We start from the raw sequence: 17,251 nt of genomic DNA on the forward strand, positions 1-17,251 counted from the left end.
TAGAAAAATCTGTATATATCAAGACTGCCACTGGGGCACCTGGGTGGCTCAGTTGTTAAGCGTCTGCCTTTGGCTCAGGTCAGGATCCCAGGGTCTTGGGATTGAACCCCGCATCAGGCTCCTTGCTCAGCGGGAAGCTTGCTTCTGCCTCTCCCACTCCCCCGGCTTGTGTTCCCTCTCTCTCTGTGTCTCTCTCTGTCAAATAAGTAAAATCTTAAAAAAAAGATGCCACTATTTAAATATATTCATTTGGGGGTGCCTGGCTGGCTCAGTCGGAAGACCATGTGACTCATGATCTCCAGGTCATTGGTTCGAGCCCCACGGTGGGTGCAGAGATTACTTAAAAATAAAATCTTTAATAAATAAATAAATAAATTCGTTTATATATGCAAAAATACTAGAAGGAAATGTACAAAGATAATGGCTGAATGAAGGTGATAATCTATTTTACCATCTTAAAAAATATATACATACCTATTGATATGTCTACATAAGAATCTCTGAATACAGAAAAGACAGGACTTTCCACTGTGAGTTACGCCAATGGAAAACTTACCTTTCCTTCTGTAACCATTCGTAGGGTATCAATTAATCGAAGTTTGATTGGAAGGTCTGTGATTTCCTCAACGTAAGTACAGCACTGTTGAACCATTTTTGCAACAGCCTACAATAATAACCATTCATAAGTAAGATTCATTCCTCATACAGTTAAAAAGGAAGTATTTCATTGATGGAAGAGCTATGTTCAAATCTAGTCTTCCCAAGCAATTCTAGAAATGGAAACGCCTATTAAAAAACATAAGGAGCAGGGCGCCTGGGTTGTTCAGTCTCGCTGTGTCGCTCTCTGTCAAAGTTATCTGACGGAGAGAGAGGCAGCGAGAGAGGGAACACAAGCAGGGGGAGTGGGAGAGGGAGAAGCAGGCTTCCTGCCAGGCAGGAAGTCCGATGTGGGGCTCAATCCCAGGACCCCAGGACCCCAGGATCATGACCTGAGCAGAAGGCAGACGCTTAACAACTGAGCCACCCAGGCGCCCCAATAAATAAAATCTTAAAACAAAACAAAAAAAACATAAGGAGTGCTTGGCTGACTTAGTTGGTAGAGCATGCAACTCTTGATCTCAGGTTTGTGAGTTTAAGCCCCACGTTGGGTGTAGAGCTTGCTTAAAAAAAAAAAAAAAAATTCATGGGGCGCCTGGGTGGCTCAGCTGGTTAAGCAACTGACTTTGGCTCAGGTTGTGATCCCAGGGTCCTGGGATTGAGCTCCGTGTTGGGCTCCCTGCTCCGCGGGAAGCCTGCTTCTCCTTCTGCCTCTCCCCTTGCTTGTGCTCTCTGTCAAATAAATAAATAAAATCTTAAAAAGAATTTTTTTCCCCAAATGTCTCTGATAGGAGGCACCTGAGTGGCTCAGTCATTAACCGTCTGCCTTCGGCTCAGGTCACGATCCCAGAGTCCTGGGATACAGCCCTGCACTGGGCTCCCTGCTGCTCATTGGGGAGCCTGCTTTTGCCCCTCCCCCCTGCTCATGCTCTGTCTCTTTCCCTCTCTCAAATAAATAAAATCTTTAAAAAAAAAAGTCTCTGATAGCTAAGAAGTACTGAACACCTAGTAATAAACTCAAAAAGGTTAGAAAAACCTCAGATGAAAGACTTTACCCCTCTCCACTACAAACAGTGAACTGATTACACAAAAAGGGGTGTTTGAGAATGTCTACTAGAAGGCTTCCTAGATGGGGCACCTGGGTGGCTTAGTTGGTTCACTGTCTGCCTTCAGCTCAGGTCATGATCTCAGGGTCCTGGGATCGAGCCCCGCATCAGGCTCCCTGCCCAGCAGGGAGTCTGCTTCTTTGTCTCTCCGCTTATGGTCTCCGTGTCCCTCAAATAAATGAATAAAATCATAACTACCTTTTTTTGGAGCCAAGCAAAAAAGCATGGAAGAAGTCGCAAAAGACAAAAGGGGGAAGAAAGAGAAGAGAAAAGCAGAGTTTAACAGCAGCTGTGAACACAAAGAAAGCCACAGCCACGGATACTGTGACTGAAGAAAAGAGTCAGCGGCAGAGGCAGAGCTTAAGTAGTTCCATCGCCTGGGTGGGGAGGAGAAGCCACAGTCACCCATACTCCCCTCAATAAAGTATGACATTGATGGTCACGTATCCCCTGCCCAGGTTCCTCACCTCTAGCATTCTATAACATTCTATCATCTAGGTCAGGGGTCAGCAAAACATTTTGGTAAATTTTGGTAAATATTTACATAGTAAATATTTTTTTTTTTTAAAGATTTTATTTATTTATTTGAGAGAGAGAATGAGATAGAGAGCATGAGAGGGGGGAGGGTCAGAGAGAGAGACAGACTCCCTGCTGAGCAGGGAGCCTGACGTGGGACTCGATCCCGGGACTCCAGGATCATGACCTGAGCCGAAGGCAGTCGCTTAACCAACTGAGCCACCCAGGCGCCCCTTACATAGTAAATATTTTAAACTCTGTGGGCCACAGGGTCTCTGGGGCAAGTAGTCAACTCCGCCTTTGTAACTACAAAGCTGCCAATGTATAATGAAAGGGTGGCTACGCACAAAAACTTTATTTACAAAGCCGGCAGGTAGGATTTGGTCGTGGTCTGTAGTCTGCAACCTCTAATACAGATTCTGAACAGCATTATCAATTATCATAATCATTGAGAATAATAATTAGGACTCTTTGTCATCAAGAAAATGCATATTTTAGGGCGCCTGGGTGGCTGGTGGTTAAGCGACTGTCTTCGGCTCAGGTCATGATCCTGGAGTCCCGGGACTGAGTCCCGTGTCGGGCTCCCTGCTCGGCAGGGAGTCTGCTTCTCCCTCTGACCCTCCTCCCTCTCATGCTCTCTGTCTCAAATAAATAAATAAAATCTTTAAAAAAAAAAAAAGAAAAAGAAAATGCATATTTTAAGATAGCAGAAAAGTAAACAGAATACCTTCTGTCATTTATACCTCAATCAAGCTGGAAAAAAAAAATCCCATGGTATATCCTGCAAACATTTCCTTGAAAAACAGTATTCATATAGCTAAGGTTGAACTTTTTTTTTTTTTAAAGATTTTATTTATTTATTTGACAGAGAAAGACACAGCGAGAGAGGGAACACAAACGGGGAGTGGGAGAGGGAGAAGCAGACTCCCCGCCGAGCAGGGAGCCCAATGTGGGACTCGATCCCGGGACTCCAGGATCACGACCTGAGCCGAAGGCAGTCGCTCAACCAACTGAGCCACCCAGGTGCCCCAGGTTGAACTTCTAATTATCTGAAAAATTGGCTGTTCAGAGATACAGGAGTTACAGAAAATGAAGGTTTTATTATAAAATAGAACTTTTTTTTAATTTTTATTTTTTAAAAATATTTTATTTATTTATTCATAAGAGACAGAGAGAAAGAGGCAGAGGGAGAAGCAGGCTCCCTGCTGAACAGGGAGCCCGATGCGGGACTTGATCCCAGGACCCTGGGATCATGACCTGAGGCAAAGGCAGACGCTTAACCATCTGAGCCACCCAGGCGCCCAAAATAGAACTCTTTCAATAAGTGCAAGGCTCTGGGACACCTTGTATCTCAAAAAATGATCCCTCTAACACTAATTATAACCATGATTTCTAGAAGGGCGTACAACTTAGTAATTCTAAAAGCTGTGCAAAAACTACATTAACAGAAATCAGATGGGGTACAAGAAAAACAAAACGAAACAATTACATCAATATTCTAATGGTAAGTGAACATCCTGCTGTTCCTTGAAAAAAAATACAGGTCATTAGGTAAGTCATGGCTGGAGTGAGGCTTACCCCCTGGGCTCAAGTGACAGACAGTGAATTAGAAACCATTAATTTTAAGCAATCTAGAAAAGGTTATTTTAAGAAAATCATTACTTTCTAAGTCTGGTAGAGCAAAAAGAAAAGTTTTAGGTAAAAAGTAATTATGGGAAAAGGAGAGGCACATTTTGTGTCCTTAAGCACTTTCCAGAGCTAAGGAGACATGTCACAGCGAAAAGAGGAACCTCACTGCAGTTGTGGTCATGCCATTAGCCAGCTGCAAGACTGCCTCAAACTCTTCTTTCTCCAGCAAGCCTCCCTGACAAACCTAATCAAAACCCTCTCTTCCTCCTTTCATGTCTCCTAGGGCCACTCACTGTTCTATGTCATTCACTATATACTGCTGTGTAACTTTTTTTTTTTTTTAAGATTTTTATTTATTTATTTTTTAGAGAGAGAGCAGGCTGGGGGAGGAGCAGAGGGAGAGGGACAAGCGACTCCACGCTGAGTGCAGAGCCTGACACAGGGTTCTATCCCACGACCCCGAGATCATGACCTGAGCCGAAATCCAGAGTCAGCCTCTCAACCGAATGCACCACCCAGGGGCCCCTATGTGTGTAACTTTTATTTTTTTATTTTTTTTAAGATTTTATTTATTTATTTGAGAGAGAGAATGAGAGAGCACATGAGAGGGGGGAGGGTCAGAGGGAGAAGCAGGCTCCCCGCGGAGCAGGGAGCCCGATGCGGGACTCGATCCCGGGACTCCAGGATCATGATCTGAGCCGAAGGCAGTCGCTTAACCAACTGAGCCACCCAGGCGCCCTTCATTTATTTATTTTTAAGATTTTATTTATTTATTTGAGAGAGAGAATGAGATAGAGCATGAGAGGGGGAGGGTCAGAGGGAGAAGCAGACTCCCTGCCGAGCAGGGAGCCCGATGCGGGACTCGATCCCGGGACTCCAGGATCATGATCTGAGCCGAAGGCAGTCGCTTAACCAACTGAGCCACCCAGGCGCCCCGTGTGTAACTTTTAAAAAAACAAATCACCTTGCCGAAGAGGTACTACCGTTACTTGTGATTTATACTGTGCACTGAACTAGAGGTTACCTGGCACATTTCTTCACATTCCAAGAGTCTTACATATAAATGTCAATTTCTCAATCAGAAAAACAACAGAGGTGAACAGTCCCCTCCTACTAGCTCTAAAATGTATGACTATTAATAAACCGTATTTTTGGATATGTGCCTGGAATGGCACCAGTACGATATAAAACACATATTTTTGTTTATAACCCAGGTTGCCTCAAGACAAATAAATAAGCAGCCCTTGCCAAATTGTCCTACAGAAAGCAAACCTCTTAGAAAATCAGAGAAGGGGTGCCTGGGTGGCTCAGTCGTTAAGCGTCTGCCTTCGGCTCAGGTCATGATCCCAGGGTCCTGGGATCGAGCCCCGCGTCGGGCTCCCTGCTCCGAGGGAAGCCTGCTTCTCCCTCTCCCACTCCCCCTGCTTGTGTTCCCTCTCTTGTTGTCTCTCTCTCTGTCAAAAAATAAATGTTTAAAAAAATAAATTAAAAAATGAATAAATAAATAAAATACAATACAATACAATAATAAACATGAGGGGGTGCTGGGTGGCTCAGTCAGTTAAGCATCCAGCTCCTGATTTGGGCTCAGGTCATGATCTCAGGGTTGTGAGATCCACCAGGCTCTGCACTCAGCAGGAGTCTGCTTGAGATTCTCTCGCTCCCTCTCCCTCCCCCATCCACCCCACATGCTAGGGCGTGTGCGCATGCTCTCTCTCTCTTAAATAAATCTTTTTAAAAAATAAACACGAAGACATGGAGCCACATGGAAACAGAACAAAGCTGCACCAACACTCAGCACAATTTTGTAAAAATATTCAAATATATAAAAACTAGAAGAAAAAACATAAAAACAGCTGACATAAAAATATGGACATAATTTTTAAAAACTGTCTAGAACGTAATGCTGATTTAACAGTAAATTTAAAACAAATTCATAGAACGGTTTTCTAAAGTCCTAATTTAAATGCAAATGTACTCATGAACTCACTTGTTTTAACTGACTCCGTCTTTTTGACAAAAGCATAATATTTTCATTAAGTAAATCCCATTCTTTAGCCTCATAGCACATCTTCACTACTGCAACTAAGATGCGGGATGTAGACACCATATCAGAAGCCTGTAAGAATGAAAATATACTGAAGTTAATGGAGCACAGTTAAATGAAATTAATGATAATTGAGGTTTTCACTATAATCTACTCACAGTGCGGGTCTGTTTCTCCAAAGAGAGAAGGGTTTCAATGACTTCTTGAAGTCTTCCTTCCTAAAACAAAAGATAAAAATGAAGAATGAAAACACTACCACCAACACAAAACCAAATAAACTAGTCTAAAATGAGATGTTTCTGACACAGAAAAGAAAAAAAATCCATTTTAGAGGAAAAGGGCCACCCCCACTACTATTGTTTGGTTTTCTCCTCTTGGTAGTGCTTGCTTTTCCTGTGGACTCCCTGAGTCAGTGGTTCCTAAAGTAGGGCCCACAAGCTGTTTTTAACATTTCAAAATGCCTAAGAGAAACTGAATATAGAACAATGATTTAACACCTGAAAAAAAGTCATTTTGGATTCTAAATGATCAACTCAGTGTGGTAACCAGATTATCTTGTTCTGAACTGAGACTCTAAGTGGCACTCACACGTGTCTTTGAAGAACAAAAATGGAAAAAATGAACGATTTTTTTATGATGTCACCATAACAAATACTTCAAAACATGAAGTTTCGAGGAAAAATGTAAAGGATATTTGGTGGTGAAAAGACAAGAAATTTTTCAATGACTTTTTTTTTTTTTTTTTTTTTTAAGTAAGCTCTATGCCCAGAGTGGGGCTTAAACTCACAACCCCGAGATCAAGAGTCGCATGCTCTGCCAACTGAGCCAGCCAGGAGCCCCTCATTCTTCAATGACTTTTAAAGTAAATTATAATTGTGCTTAAAGAAAATGAAGACCAGGGGCGCCTGGGTGGCTCAGTCGTTAAGCGTCTGCCTTCGGCTCAGGTCATGATCCCAGGGTCCTGGGATCGAGCCCCGCGTCGGGCTCCCTGCTCCGCGGGAAGCCTGCTTCTCCCTCTCCCACTCCCCCTGCTTGTGTTCCCTCTCTCGCTGTGTCTCTCTCTGTCAAATAAATAAATAAAATCTTTAAAAAAAGAAAATGAAGACCACCTGAGAATATCCATACACAGTATGCCAAAGGTCACACTTTTTTTTTTTTTAAAGATTTTATTTATTTGACAGAGAAAGAGAGAGAGAGTTCACAAGCAGGGGGAGAGGCAGAGGAAGAGGGAAAAGCAGACTTCCCGCCAAGCAGGGAGCCCGATGTGGGGCTCGATCCTATGACCTGAGCCGAAGGCAGCCACTTAACCGACTGGGCCACCCAGGCGCCCCAAAGGTCACACTTTTAAGCAGATACTGATCCAAATGGAATACCCCTTTTTGTCAACTGACAACAGCCTCTATCTCTCATATGCAAAAATAAAATATTTTTTCTGGGGTACACGTTAGGAAATGGGAATAACAAAATCCAAATGATATAAACCTAAATGATAATATATCAGGACTAAAATAAGCTATCCTATTAAGAAGCACACATTGTGGGCACCTGGGTGGCTCAGTTGGTTAAGTGACTGCCTTCGGCCCAGGTCATGATCCTGGAGTCCTGGGATCGAGTTCCGCATCGGACTCCCTGCTCAGCAGGGAGTCTGCTTCTCCCTCTGATCCTCCCCCCTCTCATGCTCTCTCTGTCTCATTCTCTCTCTCAAATAAATAAATAAAATCTTTAAAAAAAAAAAGCACACATTGTGGGGCGCCTGCGTGGCTCAGTTGGTTGAGCGTCTGTCTGCCTTTGGCTTGGGTCATGATCCCGGGGTCCTGGGATCGTTCTCTCACTCTCAGTCTCTCTCAAATAAATAAATAAAATCTAAGGAAAAAAAAAACCCAAAACCAAAACAAACCACATTGTGATAAAAACAAAACCAGCCCACAGCAAAATAAAAATTGCAAGTACTTAAGATATTGGTATTAGTAACAGTGAATGAATTAGAAGTGATGAGGAGGGTTTTATTTTGAAACTGGTTTTCTAACTATAAATGAAATTTATTACTATTTATTTTTATTTACTTTTTAAAAAAGATTTCATTGTTAAGTATCTCTATACCCAATGTGGGGCTCAAACTCACAACCCCAAGATCAAGAGCCACATACAGGGCGCCTGGGTGGCTCAGTTGTTGAGCAACTGCCTTCGGCTCAGGTCATGGTCCCAGGGTCCTGGGATCGAGTCCCGTATCGGGCTCTCTGCTCCGCGGGAGGCCTGCTTCTCCTTCTCCCACTCCCCCTTGCTTGTGTTCCCTCTCTCACTATGTCTCTCTCTGTCAAATAAATAAATAAATAAAATCTTAAAAAAAAGAGCCACATGCACCACAAAGTGAGCCAGCCAGGTGCCCTGAAACTTATTTTAATGACATGTATGGACAGTATATGAGTACTACTCTTTTATCGATAAAAGAAAGTTTTTGAATTAAGGATACAAATAACGTTTCGACTTTTCAAAATATTCTTTCCATATTTTCCAAGATAACGTTTAAACTGTGAATTTTCTATGGAGCAAAGAATATGTACTGTACAGCCATTATTTGAACTTTAACTCTGAAATCTATGATTACTATAATTAAATCTGAAACATATGATTACTAGCATTGTAACAATGTTTCCTATGCAAAGGGGGAGTATCAGTTCTGCAAATTCTATAGATTCATGTGTACCATGAATGCTGACTAAATGTCCATCATAGGAAAAGAACAAAGAACAAATCCATAAATTCTTCAAAGTTAAAGGCTAATAAATCATAAAAGATCAAAGAATCTTAGAACTGTAAAGAGGAAGATTATTTAATCCAATCACCTCATTTTAGACTATAAAAAGACTAAGGACCAAACAGCTCAGCCACAAAACTTATCAGCAGAACCAGAACCCAGGGCTCTTGCCTCCTGGCCCAATGTTCCCTCCATGACACCAAAATGTAGTTAGTTTAAATCACACCTTTGCTTCCATCAAAGTAATTTCCATTAGGGAAATGGTTACTATCTGGCAACAAATGTAGTGCAAAAAAAGTTAAAATGCAAAATACTGTTCATTAATGGTCACGTGTCATTTTTACAATTACTATTAGTCATGTGACTATAATCAACAGAATATAGTTTATGGTATTTTAATTCAGAAGGTTTTTTTTTTTAAGATTTTATTTATTTGAAAGACAAAGTGAGAGACCACAGGGAGAGGGAAAGCCCAAGGCTGGGCTCGATCACAGGACTCTGGGATCATGACCTGAGCGGAAGGCAGACGCTTCACCAACTGAGCCACCTGGGCGCCCCCAGAGTATGGTTTTAAAGAATTGCGCTCTATGTGTGAAGAAATCACATAGCACTCTAGAGCCATGGGCTCTAGGTATCAACAGAACGTTAGCGGTCACCTTCTCAGGAAGGCATTTTTTTTTTTTTTTTTAAGATTTAATTTATTTATTTGACACAGAGAGAGAGACGCAGCGAGAGAGGGAACACAAGCAGGGGGAGTGGGAGAGGGAGAAGCAGGCTTCCTGCCAAGCAGGGAGCCCAATGCAGGGCTTGATCTCAGGACCCTGGGATCATGACCTGAGCCGGAGGCAGATGCTTAACGACTGAGCCATCCAGGCACCCCTCAGGAACACATTCTTAATTTAACTCCCCATAATCAGTGGTTAGTCAGCACTTCCTTCTTTAACTCACAAGCCCCCTGACTTTCTGCTTTGTAATGACTCCAAACTCTTTTCTGTTTTAACACTGTCTTCCTAATCTCACTAGAATGTAAATTCTTTAAGAAAAGGGACTGCGTGCATCTATATTGTTCACCACTGCAGCTCACTCTGCATCTGGCACCAGCTCACTCCGCACCTGGCAAAGCACATCATGTTGCTTCTGTAGATATGATGGTACATCCCTTTATACCTTGTACCAGTTATTAACATGCATATCTTGCCTCCTAAGTGGTCTGTAAGTTCCTTCAGGGCTGGACCATGTTTGATCGTTTCCCATGCACCAACTTGTACATAGTATGCATTGACAATGACTAGAACTATCAGATGACCTTAAGGGCTCAGAATTCCTGATTCTCACTGTCACACTATGTAGGATGTGACAAATTACATGGCTGGCAATTCAGTGTGATTTGAAGGACGCTACCATCAACTTCATTAAATACAACTCCCAATTCTCTAAACATCCCACTTTTTTCTCCCATTCTTCCATGCTCAATGCTATGGCTAACCATCTTCCTCCTTTCTTTCCTATCTTCACACAGTTCTTGAAATTCCACCTCCTCGATCCTGCTTTTCAACTCAGAGGAATGAGATGGTCAGAGCTATCAAAACCAACTCGTCAGAACATGTGACTTTTGTGACTCATTTTTCTCATCAAAATAATCTTTGTAAATGAGGTAAACGACTAAGGAGTTTGTTCAACATCAATACATGTTGGGTATCTGCAAATTCCATATGTTTGTGTCCTTTAACTCCTAAATGGATCCAATCTTTTAATGATTTGTTAAACAACCTAAATAAGAAAAAGGCCAACAGCTGAAATTTTTTTTTTTTTTTAAGATTTTTTATTTATTTATTTGACAGAGAAAGACACAGCGAGAGAGGGAACACAAACGGGGAGTGGGAGAGGGAGAAGCAGACTCCCTGCCGAGCAGGGAGCCCGATGCGGGACTCGATCCCGGGACTCCAGGATCATGACCTGAGCCAAAGGCAGTCGCTTAACCAACTGTGCCACCCAGGCGCCCCAACAGCTGAAATTTAATACCAATCCAATGCTTTCACAGGACCTATTTCTTAAAGGGGGGGGTGTCTCTTTGTCCAAGCTGCTAACAGTCAATAAACTGTTTTACATTTCACCTCCTCTTTATTTTTGATATTAACCTTAAGAAGAGGCTGCAGCTAACCAAATGAAAAGACAAGAACCACCACCAAAGGATATATTCAATTTAAGAATGTAAATAATCTCCAAATACCCACATACTAAATATATCATAATCAAGAAGGGTGGTGGTGATCCTCTGTGTATTAGGAACTGCTCTGTACTACACAGTTACAGTTCAGAAAAGGCCCCAAGGGTGAAGCACTAATCATTACCAAGAACTAGTATCACTCTTACTATCTCACCAACCCCAAATACCAATCACAGAGGCGTCAGAATGTAATGGTTAAAAACAAAGGCTCTGCAAGCCAGACTGCTTGGGTCTAAATGCCAGGTCTTACCACTTACCCTTAATTTTCTCTTCAGTGAAATGAGCATAATAATAATTCCTGCCGCACAGGGTTGCTGTAAGGATTAAAGCAATACTGGGGCACCTGGGTGGCTCAGTCGTTAAGCGTCTGCCTTCGGCTCAGGTCATGGTCCCAGCGTCCTGGGATCAAGCCCCACATCAGGTTCCCTGCTCAGTGGGGAGCCTGCTTCTCTCTCTCCCTCTGCTCCTACCCACCCCCCAACCGCTTGTGCTCTCTCTCTCAAATAAATTAATTAAATATTTTTTTAAAAGTACACAGCAATAAACATTAGTGACTGGTGTTATTTGTTGAATGTGACATGAGTGTTGGAATACAGAAACATAGGTCATTGTAGGAGATTCAAATGGCCTAGATTTGGCAATTTTACCACTCACATCTAGACTTCAGTTTGCCTTTTGAAGGTTTCTGCTATCTGTGCTTTTCTCACTGGGTACATTCTTATTAAGTTTCTATACACATAAATTTTGTCTTTCACATTAAAAAAAAAAATGACTGGGGCGCCTGGGTGGCTCAGTCGTTAAGCGTCTGCCTTCGGCTCAGGTCGAGCCCCACATCGGGCTCCCTGCTTGGCGGGAAGCCTGCTTCTCCGTCTCCCACTCCCCTGCTTGTGTTCCCTCCCTCGCTATGTCTCTACCTGTCAAATAAATAAATAAAATCTTAAAAAATAAAATAAAATAAAAAATAAAAAATGACTTAAGTACAAAAGTAAGTCTCTTAAAGAGGTCGCAGGATACAGCAAAAAGAACACTACCTGCTGCCAGGAGACCTGAGCATGACCTGGCTTTGCTGCAGACCTTGGATAAACCACTTAAGCTGCAAGAACCTTAGTTTTCTCACAAGTAAAGTAAAAACAATAAAGTTTTCTTTAGTTTTATTGATGGGCTCAAAGTAAAAAACTGAAAAATGTATGCTAAAGTGTTCTACAGGGGCGCCTGGGTGGCTCAGTTGGTTAAGTGTCTGCCTTCAGCTCAGGTCATGATCCCAGAGTCCTGGGATCAAGTCCCGCATAGGGCTCCCTGCACAGCGGGGAGCCTGGTTCTCCTTCTCCCTCTGCTGCTCCCTCTGCTTGTGTGTGCATGCACACAAACACTCTCTCTCTGTCAAATAAATAAATAAAATCTTTTACAAAATAAAAGGCAAAACAAAGAAACAAATCTTAAAATTAACTAGATGGTAAGACAACCATCTAATCCAAAAGTTGAAAGTTGTGGGTTTGCATTAAAGAACAAAAACGAAAACGCTTATACCCTGCCATCCCCCAGCCCTCTACCTGCCTCCTTCACAAAAATAATCCATACCTGTGCCTTGTTTTGTTTCACTGGCTCACTGGCTTTAAAAAAAAAATGCAAATAGCTTTAATTTTACCTAGTTTAACAGGCCCCAACATTCCCTGTTTGAAACATTTGTTACCAATTTGACACCTAAAAAGGCATTTGAGTTTGCAAGTCTTTTCAACCATCTTGAACTAACCACAATGTCCTAAATAAATGCCCCTACACATGATTACTACAACTGTAACAGTGAAATTTTTTTCTTACTGGCCTATAAGCTATCTGAGGGCAAGAGCTTTGTCTAATAATAATCTTTATACTTCCCACAATGTCTAGCACTGACTACTGACAGTAAGCTATCAGAAGAAATCGGTAAAGGGAAGATTTTTTTCTCCCAGATCTCAGCTTTAGGAATAGCTGTACTTCTTTAAAGCAAATGGTTTCTTCCTTTGGACACTAGCCATCTATGACTTCCAAAGTGGTGGTGCAGGGGCTGACTTTGGCCCACACATATGTTTTGTTTGATCTATGTGGTACTGGCTCAAATGTGTTTTAAAACAGATTTGCGTCCAGTTTCTAAATATTGAGGCAATTCATATTAAAAAAACACTGCATATTCCTGGTTTCTCCCTCAAATTAGAAGAGTTGACAAGGCTTGGCCTTCATCCCCAATAGGTAAAGATTAACTGGAGGTGAAGAGTTACTGCCCCCTTTCCCTGGACAGGTTCTCAGAAGTTCAGGTTTTCATTACACTTGGCTCCCTAGGCAGGATAGCATGGTAAGAGCACAAGCACCAGAATCAGTCTGCATCCTGGCTCCACCACTTTACTAGCTGTATGACCTTGGAGCACGTGACTTAACTTCTCTTAGACTGTTTTCACGTCTGTAAGATAAGAAGAACAATACCTATCACATAGGGCTAAGGTGAGGACCAAATGAGCTAATACACGCAAGCACTCAGAAGAGTGTCTGGCACTGCAGAAAGTACTCACTAAATGCCAGGAATTGTTATCTGCCTGGCACTATGGGTGTTTTCCAACCCTTATATACATGATGTTTCTTTACACTAGCTTCCAATTAGTACAGAGATGAATGTATGGCTCCCCTCCATCAAGTACTGAAGTTAAGAAATTCATGTGTATCAACTTCATCATCTTTCCCTATCCCTGTCTTTTGTAAAGCTCTATTAAATCCTTCATCAGAAAAAAGGGAAGTGTTGAAAAGGTTTCTTTCTAAGAAATATTACTGTGAAGTAATATTTGACACTCCTCCTGTCCCTGAACTTATTACACTTAAATGTACTTATGCAGTAAGCTTCTTAAGGGACAAAAACAACTCTATTAGTACATGCATTCCAGGTGAATAGCAGTAAGTGTTTGTGGCTGGATTGATCAAGGAATTTAATGAGGCCTGAGAGCAAGGATTCTTAGCAACAGCCCATGATGGGAGTTGATTTAACAACCATCCAAACCCACTACAGACAAAACCTAGTTTTGAATCCCCGGTTCTATTACTAACTGTTAACGTTCCACAAGAAACTCTGCAAGCCTTGGTTTCCTTATATAAAATGATACATAAACTTGCCTGGCACATAGCGGGGACGGGGGGGGGGCCGGGGGGTAATAAATGTTAGGATCAAGTTAAATTTCTGTTCCAGGAGAGATAAGCAGTTGGGCTAAACCACTGTTCATGACCTTCCCTAAAAAGGTTATCCTGCAATTATGTGAAATTTGTCTTTACTTCTGCAGTTCCCGCTCCAGGAACGATTCCTCCCCATCCCAATCTTCTTTAAGGCCCAATACAAACGTCAACTTCTCTGTAAAACCTTCCCTTATCCCACCAGTAAGAACGAACAGCTTCCTTCTCTGTGTTCCAGCGGCACGTTTATACTTGTGTGAAACTCACCACCATGCCTGACTCGTCTAATTCGTGATGTATACGAACTCCTTAAGGGCAGGGATCCTGTGCTAACCACCTTCGCCCCTATCACTGAGCCAATTTTTTTTTTTAAAGATTTTATTTATTTATTTGACAGAGAGAGAGATAGCGAGAGCAGGAACACAAGCAGGGGGAGTGGGAGAGCGAGAAGCAGGGTTCCTGCCGAGCAGGGAGCCCGATGTGGGACTCGATCCCAGGACCCTGGGATCATGACCTGAGCCGAAGGCAGACGCTTAACGACGGAGCCACCCAGGCGCCCGCCCCTATCACTTTCCTAACCCTTCTCCTGGCTAAAGGCCAGGAACATCCCATGATCCATAAACAACTTAACGACACAGATTGATTCAGCAAGGGCAACAGAACTCAACTCTCTGATCTAGCCTGAACGCTGAAGCGGCCTTAACCTCTGGGAAACTGCTAGAGTAAACGTTAAACAGTACCAAGAAACGGTAAAAAGTACTATGGGGCCCCAACTCCTCCGGGCAGTGGCCATCTGTCCTGGGGAGGGTTTGGGAACCTGCATACACTAGCATACTCCCGCTGAGGAGCTGACCTGGGACCTCCTACTCATGCAGGCCCAACTCGGGGTGGGCAGGCAGTGGGGGACGCGCCCTCCAGCCAGCAGGCCCCCTGAGGCCTAAGCAAGCTCCGCGCCGTGACTCAGCCCTTGGCGCCCGCCAACAGCCAGCCGGCCTCCCCTCACCTTGGCTAACTTCTCGCACTCGGGCAGTCGCTGATCCACCGTGGCGCTGTAGTCCACCTCCATCTTGACGATGCGCCCATCAGCCCGCTCCGAGCCGCCGTCCGCCATGGTCCCTGCCTGAACGTCCCTTGATGTCCCCCTGCTTCGGCCACCAGTCGTCACCCACACCGGAAGCCGCCTGCGCAGCCGCTCAGGCAGTGCGTCGGGAGCCCGCACGAAGGACCCCACGAGGCCCCCGTGCGCTGGCCGCCAGTCCGGCACTGCCGCGGACAGCCCTGGGGGCGGGATTGAGGGTGGGGTTCATCCTCGCCCCTGCAGCTCACGTCCGGTTTTGTCTCCGTGACAGACTTTTCATCCAAAATTTGCGGCGGTGAGAAAAACTAGTGTAACAGAATAGACCGCCCCATATATGCTTACATTCCTGCTTTGAAATATTATTTTTCAGAAATGTAAGCAAGTCGCTTAACTTTTGTTGGATCTCAGTGTTCTCATCTCTGCGTGAACAGGCTGAAATAAACCCTAAGGAAAAAAGTTCTAAAGTTTCATCTGGTTGAGAATCTTGGTGGTTTAATCTGTGGCATCTCTCAAAGCTCAAAGAGAAGGTATGACAGCGGTTCGGTAATAAAACAAGTTTTTTGTTTGTTTATATTTTTACTATAATCTACTACGTGGATAAGAAGAATCTTTAGAAAGACATTTTATTGGCTTTCTCTGTAGGACTCTTGTGAGCATTAAGCGAGATCACGTATGCGAGGTTATTTCAATTTTTAAGGACCGTACAAGTTTTCATTATCATTCGCACTATCTAGGTCCCTTTTAAAAAGTTTAGGATGCTTGAAAGTGAGAATGAGGTTGTGTATGATGTGGTCAAAGTGTCAACAGTAGCCTCCCAAGCAAATGGGAAATCTTGGAATGGTCTACCGGTTAGTGAATTTAATCAGCACCAGCATCCCTTTCTATATGCTGAATAGACCTTGTTTTGTTGTTGTTTGTTTTTACTGTTCTGTACTCAAAATCATGGATAATATAAGCCATCTGTGCACATAATTTTTTTTTAAGATTTATTTATTTATTTAATTGACAGAGAGAGAGACAGTGAGAGAGGGAACACAAGCAGGGGGAGTGGGAGAGGGAGAAGCAGGCTTCCTGCTGAGCAGGGAGCCCGATGCAGGGCTCAATTCCAGGACCCTGGGATCATGATCCTAGCCGAAGGCAGTCGCTCAACCAACTGAGCCACCCAGGCGCCCCGTCTGCACACATAATTAAAAACAACAACAAAACATCCTAGCTGTAATGTAACGGAGAAGCATTGCAAAATAGCAAAATAATATACATTATTCAAAATATAAAGGTTAAGAGTGCCTGGCTGGCTCAGTTGGAGAAGCATGCAACTCTTTTTTTTTTTTTTTTAAAGATTTTATTTATTTATTTGAGACAGAATGAGATACAGAGAGCATGAGAGGGAGGAGGGTCAGAGGGAGAAGCAGACTCCCCTCCGAGCAGGGAGCCGGATGCGGGACTCGAACCCCGGACTCCAGGATCATGACCTGAGCCGAAGGCAGTCGCTTAACCAACTGAGCCACCCAGGCGCCCCGAGAAGCATGCAACTCTTAATCTCTGGGTGGTGAGTTCCAGCCCCACCTTGGGTATAGAGATTACTTAAGTAAATAAATAAATAAACTTCAAAATATAAAGGCTAAATACGTCTATCATAGGAGATAAAAAAGAAGTCATTTACTTGTACACATATATAACAACTGTAAAAGCAAAATCTGCAATAGATATGTTTTCATTGGTTCCCCAGGCATCATAAGGGCTTACTGTGGGTGGCATGATTTTTCCAAAGTGGTGTACAACTTCTTGGTAAAGTTCTGTCTATATGAAAGTACAATCTTTCGGGGTCTGGGTGGCTCAGTCGTTAAGTGTCTGCCTTCGGCTCAAGTCATGATCCCAGGGTCCTGGGATCAAGCCCCGCATCCCTCTCCCACTCCCCCTGCTTGTGTTCCTGCTCTCGCTATGTCTCTCTGTCAAATAAATAAATAAAATATTAAAAAAAAAAAGTGCAATCTTTCATTGTTTTTCACATAGAAGAATTCTAAATTTTTTTTTTTTTTAAGATTTTATTTGTGAGAGAGAGATTGAGAGACAGAGAGCATGAGAGGGAGGAGGGTCAGAGGGAGAA

At 43.0% G+C, this 17,251-nt stretch overlaps 1 protein-coding gene across 3 annotated transcripts in view; it reads right to left on the reverse strand.

Annotated features, from left to right (window-relative positions):
* The window catches only part of PSMD12 (proteasome 26S subunit, non-ATPase 12), a 28,446-nt gene extending 13,181 nt beyond the window's left edge, over positions 1-15,265 (reverse strand). The window contains exons 1-4 of one of the 3 annotated variants that reach the window (XM_081804669.1): positions 15,070-15,264; positions 6,054-6,113; positions 5,839-5,967; positions 557-664 (exon numbers count right to left, since the gene is read on the reverse strand). In XM_081804669.1, the coding sequence (XP_081660795.1) occupies positions 557-664; positions 5,839-5,967; positions 6,054-6,113; positions 15,070-15,177 (405 nt within the window). In that variant the 5' untranslated portion in view covers positions 15,178-15,264. Of the gene's footprint in view, positions 1-556; positions 665-5,838; positions 5,968-6,053; positions 6,114-15,069 lie in introns of all 3 variants that reach the window. The other 2 variants (XM_081804671.1, XM_081804670.1) reach the window with 2 other exon arrangements.
* Between the last annotated feature and the right edge of the window lie 1,986 nt (positions 15,266-17,251).

Source organism: Leptonychotes weddellii, chromosome 15, assembly GCF_054177405.1.
Source record: "Leptonychotes weddellii isolate Sample4059 chromosome 15, ASM5417740v2, whole genome shotgun sequence".
NCBI lineage: Eukaryota > Metazoa > Chordata > Mammalia > Carnivora > Phocidae > Leptonychotes > Leptonychotes weddellii.